We start from the raw sequence: 20,334 nt of genomic DNA, 5'->3' as shown, positions 1-20,334 counted from the left end.
AGGACAACGTATCGTTGGCTGTGATTAATGCAACGCGGCGTATGCGTAACGTTTCGCTAGCTGTCTTTATTAATGGACGCTGATTTGCACATAAAGCACAGCACATACATATGAGCCGAGCGATAAAATGTGGCCAGGGGAGGGGGTTTAAGGAGCACGAGGAGCCTACAAGGTGCTGGGATTAAACTAGATAGCTCAGGAGCAGGAGCTCCCTGGGCTCTTGGTTGTGGCTTCTTGGCTGGAGGAGCAGGCACCCAGCCAGCCATCCAGCCTGAGCTGCCTGGGCATTGTTGTAGAGTCATTAAGGTGTAAATTATACCACTAATTAGCCATTAAGTAGCAAACGGCAGGAGGCAGCGTTTAAGCACGTACATGCCAAAACAAAACGAGTTCTGCGTGCTGTGAGGGACTTAGAACTATATAGGAGCAATAAAATTTAATGAGCATATAAAATGTGAGAGTGAAAGGTGAATTCTGATAAAAGTATATATATATATCGAGTTTAAAGGTACCTATCCCAGGGTTATCCATCTGTTTGTCTTTAATCCTTTGCCAGTAATGCTGCCTGTATACATATATCGAGAGCAGAGCAACAAAGCAAGTGCGAGAAAAACAGCAGAAATAGTTTGAAAAAATATTGAATTCTTGAGACATAAACAAAGTGAAGGGGAGCGAGCTATAGAGCTATGGCTATAGAACTCCGGACTCCAGACTATTGAAGCAGAAAATCGAAAATTTATACAAATATGTTGAAAGGGAAGAGGGGTGTGAGCAGGGAGTGAGCAGTGGAAACCGGGAAAATAGAGAAGCGCTTTGGTGTTCGGGAAATGTGCAGCGGCGGCAACAAAAGGAGCAGTAGTCCTTGTCTATGGCCAATGTGTTCCTGCCCCAATGTGTGTGTGTGTTTGCCATGGCTAAATTTGCATTTATTTTCTGAGGGTATGTTCAAATGTGCAACGAACTGTGCTTGAGTAGAAGACAGGCGGAGTAGAAGAGCCAGTGCAATCAAAGACGAAGAACTGAGATCGCTCCTTCGTCCTGTCCCACTTTTTTTTCCCCCCAGTTCAGCCGCCGGCTGTTCGTGTCCATTGCATCCTTTGGCTCCCCTTTGCCGTGTCCATCTCGAAAACAGCACAAGACAAATGTACTCGCACAGCTGACCCTGCAGCCAAATCCAAATCCCGGCCAGAGATCCATCTGAGGAGTGGAGATCCACATTCACATTCGCATCCACCGAGACGGCAAATGCCTTTGATTGCTTTTAAAGTGTTCTCTGCTCGAAATTGAATTTGCCATTAGTCGCTGGCAACTTGTAAATTCAAATAAGCTCAGCCCTCCAGGATCCTCGTCGCCCACTGTTCCTGTGTTTTTCATTGCGTCATGCTGCATAATGAGCTGCAAAATCTTTGCCCGGCTTACATGGCGTGTGAGTGACATTTAATTTGCCGTCGACAGCGTTCGCATAAAACTCAAACAGCGCCCTGGTGGAAATGTACCCTTAAACTAGTTAAGTAATTGTGCCTTAGTTTTAATGGAAAGGTAAAGGTTGCCACTGGAATTTAAGAGTTTGTTGATTGTTAAAAGGAACTAAAAACTAATCGGCATATGACAATTGCTTGGCTGTTTACCTACTAACTGATTTAGACTCAAGATATGGAATGTAAGTGTGCAGTTTTGCGTTCCAAAACTAAAAGCCATTGAAAATAGAGACAAATGGAACATAACCATGAGTTAAAAATTTGACACTCGCTTAAAATAAATATTTAAAAGTATAATATTAGAGAATTCAATTACAAATCCATAGAGGTATCCCACGTCTAGATCGGGGTCGTATAACCCGAGTTATGGAATTTGAAAGTGCAGTTTTGGTCTCCCATTCTGAAGACCATTGGAAATACGGAAAAACCAAACATGAAAATGGGTCAAAATTTGGACCCTCGCTGAAAAGAAATATTTTAATGCAGATTATTAGAGAATTCGATTACAAATCCATAGAGGTATACCACGACTAAATCGGGATAGTATAACTCGAGTTATGGAATTTCGAAGTGCAGTTTTGGGCTCCCATTCTGAAGACCATTGGAAATAAGGAAAAACCGCACATGAAAAGGGGTCAAAATTTAGACCCTCACTGAAAAGAAATATTTAAATGTAGAACATTAGAGAATTCAATCACAAATCCATAGAGGCATCCCACGTCTTAATCGGGATTGAATTACTCAAGTTATGGAATCTAGAAGTGCAGATTTGGGGGCCCATTCTGGAAGCCATTGGAAATTTGAAAAAATGGAACATGAAAATCGGTTAAAATTGTGACCCTCTCAAAAACAAAATATTTAAATAAAGTTTATTAGAGAATTCAATCACAAATCCATAGAGGCATCCCACGTCCAAATCGGGATCATATAACTCGAGTTATGGAATTTGGAAGTGCAGTTTTGGGCTCCAATTTTGAAGACCATTGGAAATAAGGAAAAACCGAAAATGAAAATGGGTCAAAATTTGGACCCTCGCTGAAAAGAAATATTTTAATGCAGATTATTAGAGAATTTGATTACAAATCCATAGAGGTATCCCACGTCCAAATCGGGATTGTATAACTCGAGTTATGGAATTTGGAAGTTCAGTTTTGGGATCCCATTCTGAAGACCATTTGAAATACGGAAAAACCAAACATGAATATGGGTCAAAATTTGGACCCTCGCTGAAAAGAAATATTTTAACGCAGATTATTAGAGAATTCGATTACAAATCCATAGAGGTATCCCACGACTAAATCGGGATAGTATAACTCGAGTTATGGAATTGCGAAGTGCAGTTTTGAACTCCCATTTTGAAGACCATTGGAAATACGGAAAAACCGAACATGAAAATGGGTCAAAATTTGGACCCTCGCTGAAAAGAAATATTTAAATGTAGAACATTAGAGAATTCAATCACAAATCCATAGAGGCATCCCACGTCCAAATCGGGATCGTATAACTCGAGTTATGGAATTTGGAAGTGCAGTTTTGGGATCCCATTCTGAAGACCATTTGAAATACGGAAAAACCAAACATGAATATGGGTCAAAATTTGGACCCTCGCTGAAAAGAAATATTTTAACGCAGATTATTAGAGAATTCGATTACAAATCTATAGAGATATCCCACGTCCAAATCGGGATCATATAACTCGAGTTATGGAATTTGGAAGTGCAGTTTTGGGCTCCCATTCTGAAGACCATTGGAAATACGGAAAAACCAAACATGAAAATGGGTCAAAATTTGGACCCTCGCTGAAAAGAAATATTTTAATGCAGATTATTAGAGAATTCGATTAAAAATCCATAGAGGTATCCCACGACTAAATCGGGATAGTATAACTCGAGTTATGGAATTGCGAAGTGCAGTTTTGAACTCCCATTTTGAAGACCATTGGAAATACGGAAAAACCGAACATGAAAATGGGTCAAAATTTGGACCCTCGCTGAAAAGAAATATTTAAATGTAGAACATTAGAGAATTCAATCACAAATCCATAGAGGCATCCCACGTCCAAATCGGGATCGTATAACTCGAGTTATGGAATTTGGAAGTGCAGTTTTGGGATCCCATTCTGAAGACCATTTGAAATACGGAAAAACCAAACATGAAAATGGGTCAAAATTTGAACCCTCGCTGAAAAGAAATATTTAAATGTAGAACATTAGAGAATTCAATCACAAATCCATAGAGGCATCCCACGTCCAAATCGGGATCGTATAACTCGAGTTATGGAATTTGGAAGTGCAGTTTTGGGCTCCCATTCTGAAGACCATTGGAAATACGGAAAAACCAAACATGAAAATGGGTCAAAATTTGGACCCTCGCTGAAAAGAAATATTTTAATGCAGATTATTAGAGAATTCGATTAAAAATCCATAGAGGTATCCCACGACTAAATCGGGATAGTATAACTCGAGTTATGGAATTGCGAAGTGCAGTTTTGAACTCCCATTTTGAAGACCATTGGAAATACGGAAAAACCGAACATGAAAATGGGTCAAAATTTGGACCCTCGCTGAAAAGAAATATTTAAATGTAGAACATTAGAGAATTCAATCACAAATCCATAGAGGCATCCCACGTCCAAATCGGGATCGTATAACTCGAGTTATGGAATTTGGAAGTGCAGTTTTGGGATCCCATTCTGAAGACCATTTGAAATACGGAAAAACCGAACATAAAAATGGGTCAAAATTTGAACCCTCGCTGAAAAGAAATATTTAAATGTAGAACATTAGAGAATTCAATCACAAATCCATAGAGGCATCCCACGTCCAAATCGGGATCGTATAACTCGAGTTATGGAATTTGGAAGTGCAGTTTTGGGCTCCCATTCTGAAGACCATTGGAAATACGGAAAAACCAAACATGAAAATGGGTCAAAATTTGGACCCTCGCTGAAAAGAAATATTTTAATGCAGATTATTAGAGAATTCGATTAAAAATCCATAGAGGTATCCCACGACTAAATCGGGATAGTATAACTCGAGTTATGGAATTGCGAAGTGCAGTTTTGAACTCCCATTTTGAAGACCATTGGAAATACGGAAAAACCGAACATGAAAATGGGTCAAAATTTGGACCCTCGCTGAAAAGAAATATTTAAATGTAGAACATTAGAGAATTCAATCACAAATCCATAGAGGCATCCCACGTCCAAATCGGGATCGTATAACTCGAGTTATGGAATTTGGAAGTGCAGTTTTGGGATCCCATTCTGAAGACCATTTGAAATACGGAAAAACCAAACATGAAAATGGGTCAAAATTTTGACCCTCGCTGAAAAGAAATATTTTAACGCAGATTATTAGAGAATTCGATTACAAATCTGTAGAGGTATCCCACGTCCAAATCGGGATCATATAACTCGAGTTATGGAATTCGGAAGTGCAGTTTTGGGCTCCCATTTTGAAAACCGAACATGAAAATGGGTCAAAATTTGGATCCTCGCTGAAAAGAAATATTTTAACGCAGATTATTAGAGAATCCGATTACAAATCTATAGAGATATCCCACGTCCAAATCGGGATCATATAACTCGAGTTATGGAATTTGGAAGTGCAGTTTTGGGATCCCATTCTGAAGACCATTGGAAAAACGGAAAAACCGAACATGAAAATGGGTCAAAATTTGGATCCTCGCTGAAAAGAAATATTTTAACGCAGATTATTAGAGAATTCGATTACAAATCTGTAGAGGTATCCCACGTCCAAATCGGGATCATATAACTCGAGTTATGGAATTCGGAAGTGCAGTTTTGGGCTCCCATTTTGAAAACCGAACATGAAAATGGGTCAAAATTTGGACCCTCGCTGAAAAGAAATATTTTAACGTAGATTATTAGAGAATCCGATTACAAATCTATAGAGATATCCCACGTCCAAATCGGGATCATATAACTCGAGTTATGGAATTTGGAAGTGCAGTTTTGGGATCCCATTCTGAAGACCATTGGAAATAAAAAAAAACCGAACATGAAAATGGGTCAAAATTTGGACCCTCGCTGAAAAGAAATATTTAAATGTAGAACATTAGAGAATTCAATCACAAATCCATAGAGGCATCCCACGTCCAAATCGGGATCGTATAACTCGAGTTATGGAATTTGGAAGTGCAGTTTTGGGCTCACATTCTGAAGACCATTGGAAAAACGGAAAAACCGAACATAAAAATGGGTCAAAATTTGAACCCTCGCTGAAAAGAAATATTTAAATGTAGAGCATTAGAGAATTCAATCACAAATCCATAGAGGCATCCCAGGTCCAAATCGGGATCATATAACTCGAGTTATGGAATTTGGAAGTGCAGTTTTGGGCTCCCATTCTGAAGACCATTGGAAAAACGGAAAAACCGAACATGAAAATTAGAAGTACAGTTTTGGGTTCCAGTACTGAAAGCTCCTGGAAATACGGTTTCTATTATTCAACTGTCTTAAATTGCCTTTATAAAAAATTAAAATTGATGAACTACAACTTTCATTTAAACAAAAATCCAGCTACCTAATAAAAAAGGGTTATACTTTTACCATCCTTAATCAAATCGCGAGTCGTCTTTTGTTTCAGATTTGGAGCCCCACCAACGGAGATTATTTATTGGATGGCAGGCAGCTCGTAGGAGCACTTAAATCCGGAAGCCAACCGGATCTCCAGCTCGCATTTTACAGCTAATAACAAATGACCCGAGGTTGCTTGTCGTCGGCCACGTTTTTCAGCCGGGCACGTACGCATAAATTTCGACAAGGCCGTTGGATATCCTTTTTTTGTTCCCCGAGTCAGGTGGGCTGAACCCAGTGCCCCTGCTTTGGTCCTTCAGTCCCCTGGCGTTGGCCCATAAACATAATGACCAGCTATTATGGCCGGTCGGCTCGGCTTGCAGGGCAACAGAAAACACATGTTTGTCAGTCAAGTTATGTGCCAAGTGTAACATATTTTAAATAATTGATGAGCGAACCCGACCCGGCAGCTGTTCCTGGTTCCTGGTTTCTCTTCCTGCGGAAATCCAGATCCCGCCCGCCTCGTGCTGTATATTTGCATGGAAAAGCCTTTGGCTGGCCATCAATTAGACGCACTGCCTGCCGACATGGCTGTCACTTTTTGCTGTCGACGCCAGAGATTCAAAAGGAGCGTCGGCTGGAAATGCCTTTGGCCCATCCGTTTTCTTGCCGCAGGCGGTGCATACATTACAAACACTTCAATTTCCGTCTGCCAGTCAGTCCACTTCAGAAGTCGAAGCCATGGCCACAGCCAAGGCCTGATTCTGATTCAGAATCAGTTTTTTTCGCCCATCCCCACCCTCCGAACCAGACAACTGTAATCAAAGCAAATTAATTATCTATGTCCTCCGTTGTACGCCGCCTTTTTTCAGCCATCTCGCTTATATACTCGTACCTTTCAAGCCTTTCATGTCCGGCACAATGTCGTCTGGCGCTGTCAGGACGCTCCACCCGGTCCACCCGGTCTACTCGGTCCACTTGGTTGTCTGCCTCGATGGCAGGCGGCAAAAGGCAAGAGTTAAATGACGGCCATTGATGCCTGGTTTATAATTCAATGTGCAGCCGCACTCCAGAGCACATACTCATCGAAGGAATACCAGCAATATCTTCCATTCCCTCAAAGGAAGTCTGCAAAAAAGTGCAAATGCCAAAACAATGACAGACACGGCAAATAAAGGACCTGCTGGGAATTATAGAGGGAGAAGTGCGAGATGAGTCTGCCGATTGGCTTTCGTCTAAATTTTTAATTAATATTTCAAAAGGTACACTTGGAAAAATAGCTTTAAAAATGTTAAATTAACAAGACAAATTATATAAATTTTAACACAAAAATGTATTTAGAGTTGTAGGTGATTTAATAATATATGAAAAGTATTGTAACTGAAAAATTGTAGTTTGGGAATTAGAAAATGGAATAGTTTAAATGCTTAAGTTCAGAACAAGGATCTTACTTCTTAAGCAAATAGTTATTTAGTATAATAAAAAAAGGTTGGTTATCTCTTTTTGTAACTTAAGAAACTAAATATATTTTCTCTTAGTGAATTTCTTTTTCGTACTTAGAGTGAAACTAATGAAGTTAGTTACCGAAAGCCCTTTTGCCATGGTGAATCCAAATCAGTTGCCCTGCTTAGAGCCAGTTTTATTTCAACATGCGGCTCCTAATCACATGTATCTGGCTCATCCTAGGGCTCGACTTTAGTGCTTCCATGTGGGTAAAGAGGTACATCGAAAACTACCATAGACCCACATACCGCAATCGTGCCCACAGTTCCGATAAACACGTGAACTACAATCGTGAGGCCCTCGAGAATCGGAAAAAACCACGAACGTTGGAAGCCCACACCAGGCCTCCTTTTGATCACGAAAAGCACGTGTCCTTCTACGTAAATGTCCTCAATGAGGGATCTGTGATCTGTGCAGGGGCCCTGATCTCTCACAGGATGATCATCACATCGACGCACTGCTTCTATGCCACAGGAACCGATGCGACTTACGAGTATACGGCCAAAAAAATGACCATACTGACTGCCATTGATTTCGCACCAAATACTGAACCCCACCAGGTGAAGGCCTTTTTCATGCCGGTGAACCGGGATGACCACTTTATCAACCATGTGGCTCTGCTCGCCCTGGCCCAGAAGCTCAAGAGGACCCAATATCGCTATATTCCTCTGAATCGCAAGAAGCCTAAAATGGGTGATAGCGTTAAGATGGCCTTTCTGGGACCACCCACTTACAAGGTCACTTTTTACAAGACCCGGGTTTTTGAATACGATCGTTGCCGAATTCACTACGGTCTGAAGGACTTTTTCCACATCTCCACCTTTGAGTCGGACTTCTTCTGTGTGATGAATAAGAAACACTCGAAGAAGAGCACCTGCAGCACCCGACCCGGAGATCCCTTACTTGAGGATAACAAACTGGTGGGAATAAATATATATGGGGAGCACTGCGACGAGGACGATGACTCCACCAACATGGACATATACATACCGATCAGGGCTGTCGTACCATTCATCCAGATGGCCACGGATGCGCTCAGGGGTTTCACTGCAACGGGTCCCTACAACACCTCTATAAAAGCCCCGTTATCACCCCTGCTTCAGTTCTTGGCCGATAAGGATCCCAATATTTACGTTGGCGCCAATGTTCCCGAACTTCCCTTCGGTGATCCCCTCAATGGTGGAACCCCTGAGGACGACAAGGGTTCAATGGAGCACCATGTCGAAGAAGTTCCCGAATATTATTAGTTGTGTTCGCAAAACAGCTAAGAATATAAGCTTGATTTAATAAAGGTCATTTCCGAGAGAAATAGGGATAATATTTGTATTTTTTTTAGATACAAAAATATAAGTATATCGTTAAATTAATGGTAACGGCTTAGAAGCTTTGTGTTTTTTACATAAATACACCAAAATTGGCATGGAAAATCAATTGTTGGGGTGTCAAATGGATTACGTAACATTTTTGTAAAGAGATAAAATATAAATATAAAATATAGTCAGTACCAGGGGATTCCTCGCGTCACGATGATGCGTTCACTTTGGATTTTTCAAATCCTGCTACTGGTAGTCCTAGCAAATCAGTCGGAATCAAGCAAGACACACTTTCATCGCTATATGATGGGCGAATATAAAGCGCAGCACAATCCAAAAACACAGATGGACTACAAACGAACTCGTACTGCAAAAACTGATGCTGAGGCGGTACCAGGTGAAATAAATGGTACTGTGCATTATGGCACCTCCAAGGAGCCCGTGGTGAGGTTGACTAAGTCAGGAAAGAAAGTACTGCTCCATGAGCTAATGGTTCGCATCTATCAACATAACAAGTACATTTGCATGGGAACTGTGATTTCCGAAAAGCTAGTGATCACCGCATCCACCTGTTTCGATGATGGAAGCCCTGATATAGTGTCGATGAAGATGTTCGACGATGAAATCCTTGACGGGTTCAAGTATCCCCTGAACAAGACTTTCCTGAAGGGCGCCGATTCTCTGCTAGTCGCCATTAAACTACCGAACTCCCCCCACAAATCCAGTGTAATGGGCGACACAGTGAAGCTCTGCGACATAGAACTGCCAAACTACAGTCCCGTTGAATTGCCTCTTTGGATTCGAAGTCGCCACAGCATTCACTCGCAGATAACTTACACAGAGCCCATCCAGGAGTGCCGGCATCGTCTGAAGGATCCGAGAGGAGTTGTGGCCACCAGTACAATGATCTGTGTGAAGAATATGAAGTATACTGCCCTATGCCAGCACGCCGTTGGGAATCCACTGATTCATCACGAAGAGATATGTGGCATCAACGTGGCGGGCCATAATTGTCCCGCCTTCACTGGAGTCGATTTATATCTTAGGGTCTACGATGCTCTTGACTTCTCTATAAGAGGAATGGAAGTTATTAAAAACAGCCATATAGAAGACACAATATTGTAATTGTGAAATAAATAAAACACTTTTAAGTTGATTTCTTAAAAGCTTTGGAAAAAAGAGTTTTATGTACAGTTTATCCGAAACCATATTTAAATACCATTAGAAATCCATTACCAATTTTCGAATCGGTTGCTTTTTTTCCCCTTAAAGCCATGTAACATTATAGAAGAAGTCAGTTTCAAATACCGCCATGTTGAAAGTGGGCATATTTTTGCTTTTGGCCTTACTAACATTTAGTCCAGGCGAATCAGGTACCAAACATCTCAAGATGCAATATAAGAATGGTAACTGGCGTCCACACTTCGGCTACAGACGCAGTCACTACGCAAATAGTCATGGTTGATTCCATCAGTACTTTTAGGATTTGATATAAGGCAGTTGGAAGAAGTACAATTCCAGATTTACTAAATAAAAAATGTAAGCACCGTAAATAATTAATAATAAAAGAGACCCATTATCATTCCTCAAATCGGTTCCATTGCCTTTCAAAATAGGCGAGGAAAATCTTAGGCATTCAAAGGGCCCCATTTCAGTCATTTACATTTAGTTTTATCTGTGATCATGTTAAAAATGGGTATACTATTTCTGGCTTTGCTGGGTATAAGCCACGTCAAACTTTTGTTGGCTGCACCGCCTTTGGAGGATTACCTGGTGCGTTTTATGGCCAACGACAGGCTCATCTGCAGCGGAATCATTGTGAATCGGCGACAGATTTTAACCGCTGGTTATTGCAAGCCAGATCAGCATGCGGAGAACTTCACTCTGGTATTCTCCGATGGCTCTACAAACACTGTCACGGATAGCACTGTGTCCCAATATTATACAGCCAAAGAATCCAGTGATTTGCTGATCCTACTTCATTTGAGCAAAGTACTTGGGGAAAAGTTCACCAATCCGCCACCCATTTGCCAGTATCGACCTCCTACTGAACATCAAGTGGAGTATTGGAGCTGGAATGGAAACATTCTGCAGAAGAAGTACACTCCACAGTCAACGACCTTGGAATGCAGACGTGAAATCAAGGATCCCGAGGGTGTGGTCATCGGCAATGATATCGTTTGCTTGAAAAACATGCAATATTCCGAGGGTTGTGTGAAAAACTTTGGCATACCCTTTGTGTGGCGCAACAGCTTTTGTGGAATTAACATATTGGGACATAATTGTCAAATTGCCAGTAAAGCTGATATATTTGTTCGACTGCGAACAACCAACTGAAGTGCCATTTCATGTTCTCTTATTAAAATGGTGGTGTTAAAGATAATTTAGTTCTGTTCACAGACACAAGTTTATAAAATTAATAAAATTATATGTTCTCAATATAACCAACCTGGATCTTGTCTTTTTTCTTAATTTGTTTGAAGTGGTCAAATATCATAATAATCGCCTTATTTATTGTCCAAAATTATTTCTCTTAAATTAATCGATTCCCGAAACCAAGTTCAGAGCTGCGAAGATCAAATGAAAACAATTTTGTGTGTGCAACAAATATGACATTAAATTGTTCTGCCTCATTTCCGTTCGACTGGCTGAGGTTCAATCAAATTAATGAAAAATTGCTGCCGCCGCCGCTGTTGCCGCTGCCAAATCAAAGTTGCCCCAAAAGAAGGGCCATTAAACGCGCAGACGCTTAGCAATATTTGCCGGGAAAAAGTCCTTTGGCTCAGTGTCATTGACGAAAAAAAAACACCCAACCGAATGAATGAGAAGAAACTGTACAAACACTGAGATGAAGTGGCAGTGGCAGGAAAAAAGTACCTTTTGTATTGCAGCGATAATGTCATCAACTAAAGTACTCCGTCGGGCATAGTGAAAAGTTCTAGTCAATCGCCATAAAGCACCATATAATGTGACGGGGAGGCTGGGACTCCGGAACTCAGATACTCTGAAACTCGTAGATACATTGGATGTTGACAGGCGCATACAAACTGTGTAAACATCATTAAAATGGTTTTTCCTCTAAGGCCCTCTCCCTTCCGCCAAATCGAAATGGAAAATCATTGAAATTATATTTCTGTCCATGTGTTTTCTTTTGGTTTTTTCGATTTTCCTTTTTGATCTTCGTGCTGCGATTTGTCCCCCTTTCCCGGGGAACGAGGTCCTTGCAAATTAGCCACATATCATTTTATGGAGAAAGCACTTTGGCAAATTAAACTAAATAATTCAAGGGCGCGGCCGCAGTTCATAAATTGGGGACGGGGCATAACAAACAAATTTGCGCCTCTCCATATTTTCTTTTGTTTTTGCAAATATTATTTTGAACAGACATTCACGCACTTATAAGCGAATATGTGGCTGCAGCTGGTTATGGAACTGTTTGACAAGAAAAATGCGGTCGTCTGCTCAAGGGAGAACCCAAACAATGCTGAACGAAAAAATTATTCCATACACAAAAAAAGAGATCATATATATTCTTATTCTTTTTAATTCTAAATAATTGTTTTAGTCAAGTTTCTGAATAATTTAATGTATCCTATTATCTATCTTGTCTATATTTTCTTTTATTATACCCAAGAAATTTATAAAATCCTGGGCGAGGATTTTTAAGAATTAGAGGAATACAGGAAAGTATGGATTCAAATATTATTAAGAGCTAAAACAATATTTTTCAATTTTGAATAGAATAAAGAAAATATTATATTATATTATTCAAGAAATATTATATTCCATTCTAAAATGCTGTTATAATTGATGTTCTGGGATTTCTTTCTGTGCACAAAATCGCATTTGTATGTGTGCGCACGTCCTTGGCCCTCGTCTGTGTCTGGGTGTCTGTGAGGGTGTGCGTAAAATTTTACGATAATACGCAACAATTTCGAAATGAGTGCACCCTGCTAAGCGGCCTGGTCTGCGGAGCATTTCGAGTGCAAAGAAAGCAATTTCCTCAATATTCTTTATGGCCAACAAGAGGCGAGAGAAAGACAGAGACAGCTGCCTGTAGGAGTGAGCGAGAGGGGGAGCAGGGGCACTCTTTGCTGGTTTTTTGTTATTATTTTCAAAGTTCCATAAGCTGGCTGCTAATAAAATTTTAGAAGCCTGTGTTGGGCTATTAACATTATCATAACACACACAGCCAAAGACAGCCATGGGTGTGTGTGAGTGGCCTTATAATAATCATGGTAACACACTCACACATACATCCGCTTACCCACACAGTCACACAACATAGACGCTGACACACATTTACATGCCACTTAGGCATTGTCGCCCATTCCTTTTGACTGGCGTTGCGTATACGCCGCGTTGTGCGAGCGCCTTATAATTCATTTATTGGCATAATTTCGTTTTATTTTTATTTGTTTTACGGCTTTTGCGATTGCCTTTGATAGGCGAGGTTCGAGGGGAAAGCAAAGCGAAAAGATGTGAGAGCAGAGAAAGCGGCAAAGTGAAAAAAAACCATATTGAATATCGAATTTTGTTTGCTTGGCCGCCCTTGAATTTGGCCGCGCCACTTAATTTCTAAGCTGCACACGCGACCCGGCATACAATTAGGTATCCCCTGGGTAACCTATGGGACATCCTAGGGATATCCTATCCCGTGCATTCATTACAAAGCACTTTAATTCTAACCAGCTTGAGCGCATAGATCACGCTCGGCTTAATAAATTCCCACGCCAATGGCAACCGAAAACAAAAGAATCCTTGGACGTCGCTACCACTCAGTGGGGGCGTATGTCTTACCTGGCAGCAGCTGGAATTGGAGCTACAGCCACCGATTCAGCTCTGTCTGCACACTTGTCTGGTCGGTGGGGACGTGACTGGAAAAATGCATTTCCGCTGCACGTAAAAACCGGGGAAAAACTAGCAAAAAAAAAAATGTTGAGAAAAAAACACGGCAAACCCAGGAGCGAAGAGGAAAACGAGAGGCACGTAAGTCAATCAGCAACTGAGCAGCAGCCACAGGACTAAGGACCAAGTACCAAGGACTACCAACAACTAAGTATAACCCTAATGCAATGCGGAAGTCACACTCCAATTTGGACCAGGCATGGCGCCTGATTTTGTTGCTAACTGAATGAGTTACTTCCGCTTTGCCTAACAATTTTAAATAAAATCACATCACACAGGAAGGGGTTTCCTCTGCCAGCAACAAACTCGGACGCTAACCAATATGGACAATGGTGTCTGTGGATGAACCATCTCCATTTTTCCATATTTTTTTTTTGCGCCCGGTGGATATATGGTAGATATATAGATGTGCCTCGCAACCGACGCGACGCTGGCCTTTGAAATATTTATGGCAGCAACAAAAGGCCATAAAAAGCCAATGCCAATATGCGAGTGAAGCACTGAATCTCGCTGGCCATTTGGTAGCCAATTTAATTCACTCCGGCGCAGAAATCCCTCTGGCAGCCTCAATTTATTTGCACTAAACTGATTGACACAGGAAATAGTCTATATTTGCAAGTCCATCATATTATTATGTTTCACAGCAATTATGTTTGCCGGGGGGAAAAAACAAATCAGTATATAATGAGTGGGTGGAAAATTGTGCAAATCATTACACTCAATTAATTGCTAGCGAAAAATATGAATTGCAAAATATTTCCACGCTTGTAAGCACACACACACACACACACACCGACGAAGTAAATAATGCAATTATAATGCAAAAATAACTTAAACAAATGAGGGAGCTTCGCATTCCCCGTGGCAAACGTTGAATTCCAATTATTTAATAATCGCTGTTTTTGCTATTTGGCCAAATAGTTTCTGCCATATCAATAACATTCAATCACAATCCATTGGATAAAAACTTGTGAATGTTTGATAGCGAATTGCGCCAAGGGCTATGAATGAAATATCATCGATAACATGTAGCTCACCTGTTCGTTTCCCTTAACAACCCCTTGGCCCCCCCTTAACACCCGAAAACCTGACAGCTCATGGGTAATAGATAGTTTCGTCTGCTGCAATTAACACCTTGCGCGCTGCACACAAATATTTGCTAAACTTATCGAGCATTTATCAATGACAAGTGTGACAGAAAGCGATGATATGGTATGGTTTCGAGCTAGTCACGGCATAGGGCATTCGATACAATATCGCCCCTGCTGCATGTGACGACACAGAAAGCTCTTGAAAATCAAATATAGAAATCGGGAAAGTGATAATATGAAAGGCGGCCGCAAAGAAGTCATAATACAGAGCGTGAAGTCGCAATCTCGGCGATTTAGTTTCGCTTTTCGGCCCGACTTGTGACCACTTGGAACGCCATGCGGAAACAAAATCGGAATCACTTCAGTTGCGTTTTATATTTCCCATGTTTGCCAGTGGAAAAATTTGTCGGCCCCGCCGTTGCCTTTTCTATATCATTGTCTTCCTCATCTGTCAGTTGATCTTGGTACTCCAATTTATAGTCTATAAACGAAATAATGATATTACCGCGAGTAAAGTGAGCTATTTGCTTGGAATTTAAGGAATTACCACTTAAATCTATCAAGTTTTCTTCTCAGCCCTTACATCATTCAAATGACAGTGGGATTCACTTTCTGGATTGGCGTGAATTTATATCTCATACACCGCCAAGATCAGAGGATTATTACCAGTACAATCTTCATTTAAGTGATACTTTGGGAGTAATTCGTAACTTGCCTTCGACAAGGCATTATGGGTAAGAAATCAAAAAAATCAAAGAACTTGTTGCCTTGATAGCTTGCAAATCTAGATGTATTTAAAATATAGTTTTCTTGTAATCCTTTCTTTTTAATCATTAACTTACTTTACTGTGTAATAATTTACAAGGGTATTTACCGATCATTATCTTAAAATTAGTTATTTTATTTTAATGTCAACCTTCTAAGTGATTAACATTTTATGACCTTATACATTCATGTGTATAATTATGCTATATGCATTTGTTTTTTAGATATTTTCCTGGCTTTTTCTTAGCTTAGTATAACCCGCAATTGAATTATCATCGTTTCATTTTAGAGATACTTTTGTCATATGATTAGTATTATTTAATTATTATTATTATTCCTAGCTGCATGACCCGCCCTTTTAAGCTTCCGCCCCCTTTGGCATCCAAAGTGAGTGTGGTGATCAGTTTCCACAACGAGGCGCGTTCGATGCTGCTGCGCACTGTAGTTTCCCTGCTGAGACGCACGCCGGAGGAGTATCTGCACGAGCTAATCCTGGTGGACGATGGAAGCCAAGATGGTAGGTTATTGAACCCGAACACCAACTACTTTCGCACTTATCACTCAATTAACAGTGACCCTGCTGGACGACCTAATGCGATGGATGGACGGGTTTTTGGCGGCGCGAAGGGATCGCCTGGGCCTCATCTTCCGCAGAAACCAGAAGCGCATGGGCCTGATTTCGTCGCGCAACAGGGGCGCCTCCTTGGCCAGCGGAAATTATGTGCTCTTCCTGGACAGCCACTGCGAGGTGAACGAGGAGTGGCTGGAGCCCCTGCTGGAGCGATTGGCTCTCGATCCCCATCTGGCAGTTAGCCCACTACTTGACCCCATTGACCCGACCACCCTGAGTTACCGGAAGGGCAACGAGATGCTGAAGGGCGGTTTCGATTGGTCCCTGCACTTTCACTGGCTCAAGAGGCAGTTGGCCATCAAGGAGCTGCCCGAGATGGCCTACAAAAGTCCTGCCTTCGCTGGAGGAGTCCTGATGATGTCACGCGATTGGTTCCTTATGTTAGGCAGCTTCAATTCGTATCTGAAGGTGAGAGCTAAACCTAATTAGCCAGTGACAAGTGGTCTAATTGCTAATGTCGAACCGAGAACCGAGCTTTTCTCTGCCACTTTTCCCAGCGAATTCCTCTGTTTTTTTCTGTATTCCTTTGCAGATCTGGGGCGGCGAGTCCATCGAGCTGGCCATTAAATTGTGGCTTTGCGGTGGACAAATTGAGATCGTGCCCTGCAGTCGAATCGGACACATCTTCCGGCGGCGCCACGCCTTCGACTTCCCACCGCAATCCGACCAGGACCAGCAGTTGAGCCCGGCCCAGGAAACCTATCTGCAGTGAGTGCTCCAAAGTGCCGAGGTCGGGGATTAGGTGTGAAATGGACGCACCGCACCGCCTCTGGTATTTTTCAATTTATTTCATCACAGCGTCCGTTTAATATAAACATTCCAATCGCATGCTGATTGGACTGCTCCCCTTTCCCAGCAATTCAAAAATCATAGCCGAGTCCTGGCTGGACGAGTATAAAAATATGTTCTACGCACTGAGGCCGGTGGCCAGGCGAATTCCATTGGATCACACCTACGACGAGATGCAGAAGCTGCGGAGGGAGCGCCAGTGCCATCCCTTCGAATGGTATCTGCGGCATGTCAATCCCGAACTAAGGTCAGCGCACTGGAAAAAATATTATATGAAAAATTGGGTGTTCATTGGTAATATTAGTAGATTAACTAATAGATTAACTACCCTAGAAATCACCACTGAAAAATATTGAGATTATATTAAGTACTAGCATTTTTAATTTTTTATTTTCGTTAAAAATTCTTTATAAGTTAAGATATTTGACTTATCATCTGTCAAATTCTTTTATTTTAGGGTGGTTAAAAAAATATGAAAAAAGATGGGTGGTGAGAACAAGATAGTGCTAAGCCTTAGTCGATCTCGCTTAACGTTGATACTTAGTTTTTATTTTAATCTTTCAATAAGATAATAAATTATATGAAAAAATATTTTTCAATTAATATATTCCTTTATCAAATTTTTATTAGAACATCTATTGGGAATATCTTTTAAGTTTTTAATGGTAAATATTGATGTTACATTTTCTGAAAATGTTGTAGATTTTATTTTCTGTGTATTCAGTTATCTGAGTTATTATTAAATTAAAAATAACCAACTCCAAATCAATTCGCAGGCTGCACTTTGATGAACTGTCGGCGACGGGAACGCTGCGGAATGAGGATCGGTGCCTGCATGCCAGACAGAAGAACTCGCAGCTGATCCTGGCGAGCTGCTACCTCAGCGACATCACCCAGTGGAGCATGTTGCGCAGCAGTGGACAGCTGAGCACCCAGCGGGAGCTGTGCCTGGGCGTGGGATTAAGGATGCGGATAACCCTCCAGCCGTGTGGCAGGAATGAGACCACGAGGAAGTCCCAGCGATGGCTGCGCCTCGGAACCCACCTCCTCCATGCCGAGACGCACCTCTGCCTGGATAATCCGCTCAAGGACCGACTGGAGATGAGCACCTGCCGTTCGCATGCCGTATCGCAGTCCTTTCAATTTGCATTGGAAATGGAGGCTCAGACATAAACTTGGCTAATGATACTCAATTACTCTATTCGATTCGCTTCGAAATACCCCAAAACTCCGATACTGATTCGATGAACCTGAGCCTCTTAGTTCTGTGATGGTTGAGTGTTTCTGTGTTTGTGTTTGGGGTAAATCTCTTGGCATGCAGGTAAATCAAAATGCTGACATGTTGTGCTAATCTCTGTGAAACATTTCCGCTGGCGGAGCAACATGGCCATAGATTACGGAGGCGGCGGTAAATTATGGCGCCATAGATATAAGGAAAGGTACTCCCTAACTCCGAGATCCTTGTTCCTTCTTTTTTGTTCTTTTTCTCTGCAGCCTTTGTTGGCGGCGTCCGACTATCAAGACTCGCAGCGCTTCCTGTCGCATCCGTCACACGAGACAGGATACAATGGTTCCTGGGGGCGGCGGCGGCGGCTGGGAAATGGGGGCGTGGCCAGATAAAAGCCAACGACGCCGCGCGTATTGTGCGGCTTGTTTAGGCGGCCCCTGTCATCAGTCAGCGAACAGGGAACAGCGAACAGCGAACAAAAGCTTCCCTTCGGCGGCAAGGAGTCAGTCGCAAATGTAATTGAGTTGATGACAATGCCACTGACTGCCCGGCTCGCGCTTCCGGCAATTTTGATGGCCTCCGGATGTCGGCGACAAAAAGCGGCGACACCGGAAACAAGACCAAATAAAACAGGAACAGCCGTAGCAGCAGCAGCATCAGAAACATCAACTGGAAAGGCAGAAGTTCATGGTGTGCTGAAGCATTTGCCAAAGTGCAGTTGTTGCAACTTAAGATTTGTTTTGTTTTCACCATTCTTGCGGTAATAAAGCGTAAAAGTTAATTTTGTATCTCAACAATGGCAACAAGTGTGTCCACAGGGCTGACAGTGAGTCCGCCGACTGTAATATTTTCCTCACAATGGCCGCGTGCAGCTGCGCGTAAAAATCGCATTTTTCACGGAACTTAATAAAAACAAAAAGAAAGGGGGTGTGGGGGATGAAAAAAGATAGAAAGAAAGCCTTAGGAAGTCTAACAAGTGGCTGGTGCTTTGGCATCGGGTTTGGCTCTTCTAGTTTTCCCGGAAAGTTATGGCCGCATCCGCCCGCGACATTTTATTGTCCTGCTGCACCTGAAATGCAAGTAACAATAAAGCGAGCCCTCTCGGTAATAAAACGGCGAAGCACTAGAAAATTTAATTTTCTATAAACTTTGTCCAGGCAGGCAGGACTCTCCAAATTGCCGGCGACCACTTTAAGAATCCTTCGTCATTTGGCTAAAATGCTGTCAGTCCTTGACTTGGATTCGCCAAATTTGTATTGCCTTTTGAAACAAGAGCTGGATTGGATGGTTTCGAAAAAGCAGCCCCATCATCGAGTGAGCTGAAAAACTGGGCTCAAGGACGGACCTTAATTATGAGCGGTACCATCCGACCAGCCATGCAAAACTTGATTATTCATTTGAAGACTCATTTTATTATCTGCATAAATCTTTGCCGAACCCACCAGCCACAACTTTCTGTTTACTTTGTTGGGGGGAGGCTAAGAGCTCGCAGGCCAAAAGGAAAAAAGACAAAATGGAATCCATCATTCACTGGCGTGGCCGCATTTAAAACATCTTGATTAAAAAACTAAAAAAGGCGACTGGGAAAAGCTAGAAGAATGGCGGTCGGTGAAATGGTAAAATGAAAGCCAAATGCAAACTCAGCGCATTCTAAGTGCGCTAGTGGAAAAACAAAAAGGATAGGAAATTCGCGGAAAAAATTAAAAGAAAAAAAAACGAAAAAAACAAAATGAGAGAAGGCTAAAAAACTTATAAGCCGCGAGCGTAGAGCCAAGTTGCGGAATAACCGCTGCTGGGCAGCGTTTAAAAAGGGATTTCAAAATTAACGTCCATCAGGCGGGGAACAAAAAAAGCAAAAAAAAAAAAAAACGAAAGAAAAGAAAAGTCAATTTGAATGATTAAATAGCGAAAGCTGTGTGTAAAAGTTGTGTCGCCGTACCGCCATCGACCCCAAAAACCCAACCATTTCCAATCCAAATCCCGAGCGTAGCGCCCACCAAAAACAGAGAAAAAGGCGATTAGTGTGGTCTTTTGTGTGGCTTAAGCGTCGCCATTGCCATCGCCTCCTTTTTTGGGCACTCTCAGGCG

At 41.8% G+C, this 20,334-nt stretch overlaps 4 protein-coding genes across 4 annotated transcripts; all 4 read left to right on the top strand.

Moving 5' to 3' along the window:
• Positions 1-7,652: 7,652 nt before the first annotated feature.
• aqrs (aquarius) lies at positions 7,653-8,904 on the top strand. Its single transcript, XM_017071322.4, has one exon. The coding sequence runs from the start codon at positions 7,668-7,670 to the stop codon at positions 8,766-8,768; it is 1,101 nt and encodes a 366-aa protein (XP_016926811.2). The 5' UTR covers positions 7,653-7,667; the 3' UTR covers positions 8,769-8,904.
• Positions 8,905-9,027: 123 nt separating this feature from the next.
• Positions 9,028-10,425, top strand: LOC108007615 (seminase). The gene has a single exon (XM_017071321.4). The coding sequence runs from the start codon at positions 9,048-9,050 to the stop codon at positions 9,957-9,959; it is 912 nt and encodes a 303-aa protein (XP_016926810.4). The 5' UTR covers positions 9,028-9,047; the 3' UTR covers positions 9,960-10,425.
• A 101-nt stretch (positions 10,426-10,526) lies between these two features.
• On the top strand, positions 10,527-11,171 carry LOC136117164 (uncharacterized). Its single transcript, XM_065866855.2, has one exon. The coding sequence runs from the start codon at positions 10,527-10,529 to the stop codon at positions 11,169-11,171; it is 645 nt and encodes a 214-aa protein (XP_065722927.2).
• Positions 11,172-15,125: 3,954 nt separating this feature from the next.
• Positions 15,126-19,027, top strand: LOC108007610 (putative polypeptide N-acetylgalactosaminyltransferase 13). Its single transcript, XM_070996726.1, has 7 exons — positions 15,126-15,348; positions 15,398-15,567; positions 15,940-16,115; positions 16,171-16,637; positions 16,762-16,937; positions 17,086-17,265; positions 17,795-19,027. Exons 1-7 carry the CDS (start codon positions 15,217-15,219, stop codon positions 18,189-18,191), a joined length of 1,698 nt encoding a protein of 565 aa, XP_070852827.1. The 5' UTR covers positions 15,126-15,216; the 3' UTR covers positions 18,192-19,027.
• The last annotated feature ends 1,307 nt before the right edge of the window (positions 19,028-20,334 follow it).

The sequence above is a fragment of the Drosophila suzukii genome, chromosome 3 (genome assembly GCF_043229965.1).
Source record: "Drosophila suzukii chromosome 3, CBGP_Dsuzu_IsoJpt1.0, whole genome shotgun sequence".
Classification (NCBI taxonomy): domain Eukaryota; kingdom Metazoa; phylum Arthropoda; class Insecta; order Diptera; family Drosophilidae; genus Drosophila; species Drosophila suzukii.
Note: the sequence above shows the minus strand (reverse complement) of the source record. Positions and strands in the feature narration are given on the sequence as shown.

Bases quoted from the DNA above. Each gene is read 5' to 3' on its own strand.
- LOC108007610 (XM_070996726.1), top strand. From the start codon at position 15,217: ATGTTTGCCAGTGGAAAAATTTGTCGGCCCCGCCGTTGCCTTTTCTAT. The intron at 15,349-15,397 runs GTGAGCTATTTG...AAATCTATCAAG, and splicing joins ATGATATTACCGCGAGTAAA to TTTTCTTCTCAGCCCTTACA. The intron at 16,116-16,170 runs GTAGGTTATTGA...CTCAATTAACAG, and splicing joins GGACGATGGAAGCCAAGATG to TGACCCTGCTGGACGACCTA.
- aqrs (XM_017071322.4), top strand. From the start codon at position 7,668: ATGCGGCTCCTAATCACATGTATCTGGCTCATCCTAGGGCTCGACTTT.
- LOC108007615 (XM_017071321.4), top strand. From the start codon at position 9,048: ATGATGCGTTCACTTTGGATTTTTCAAATCCTGCTACTGGTAGTCCTA.
- LOC136117164 (XM_065866855.2), top strand. From the start codon at position 10,527: ATGGGTATACTATTTCTGGCTTTGCTGGGTATAAGCCACGTCAAACTT.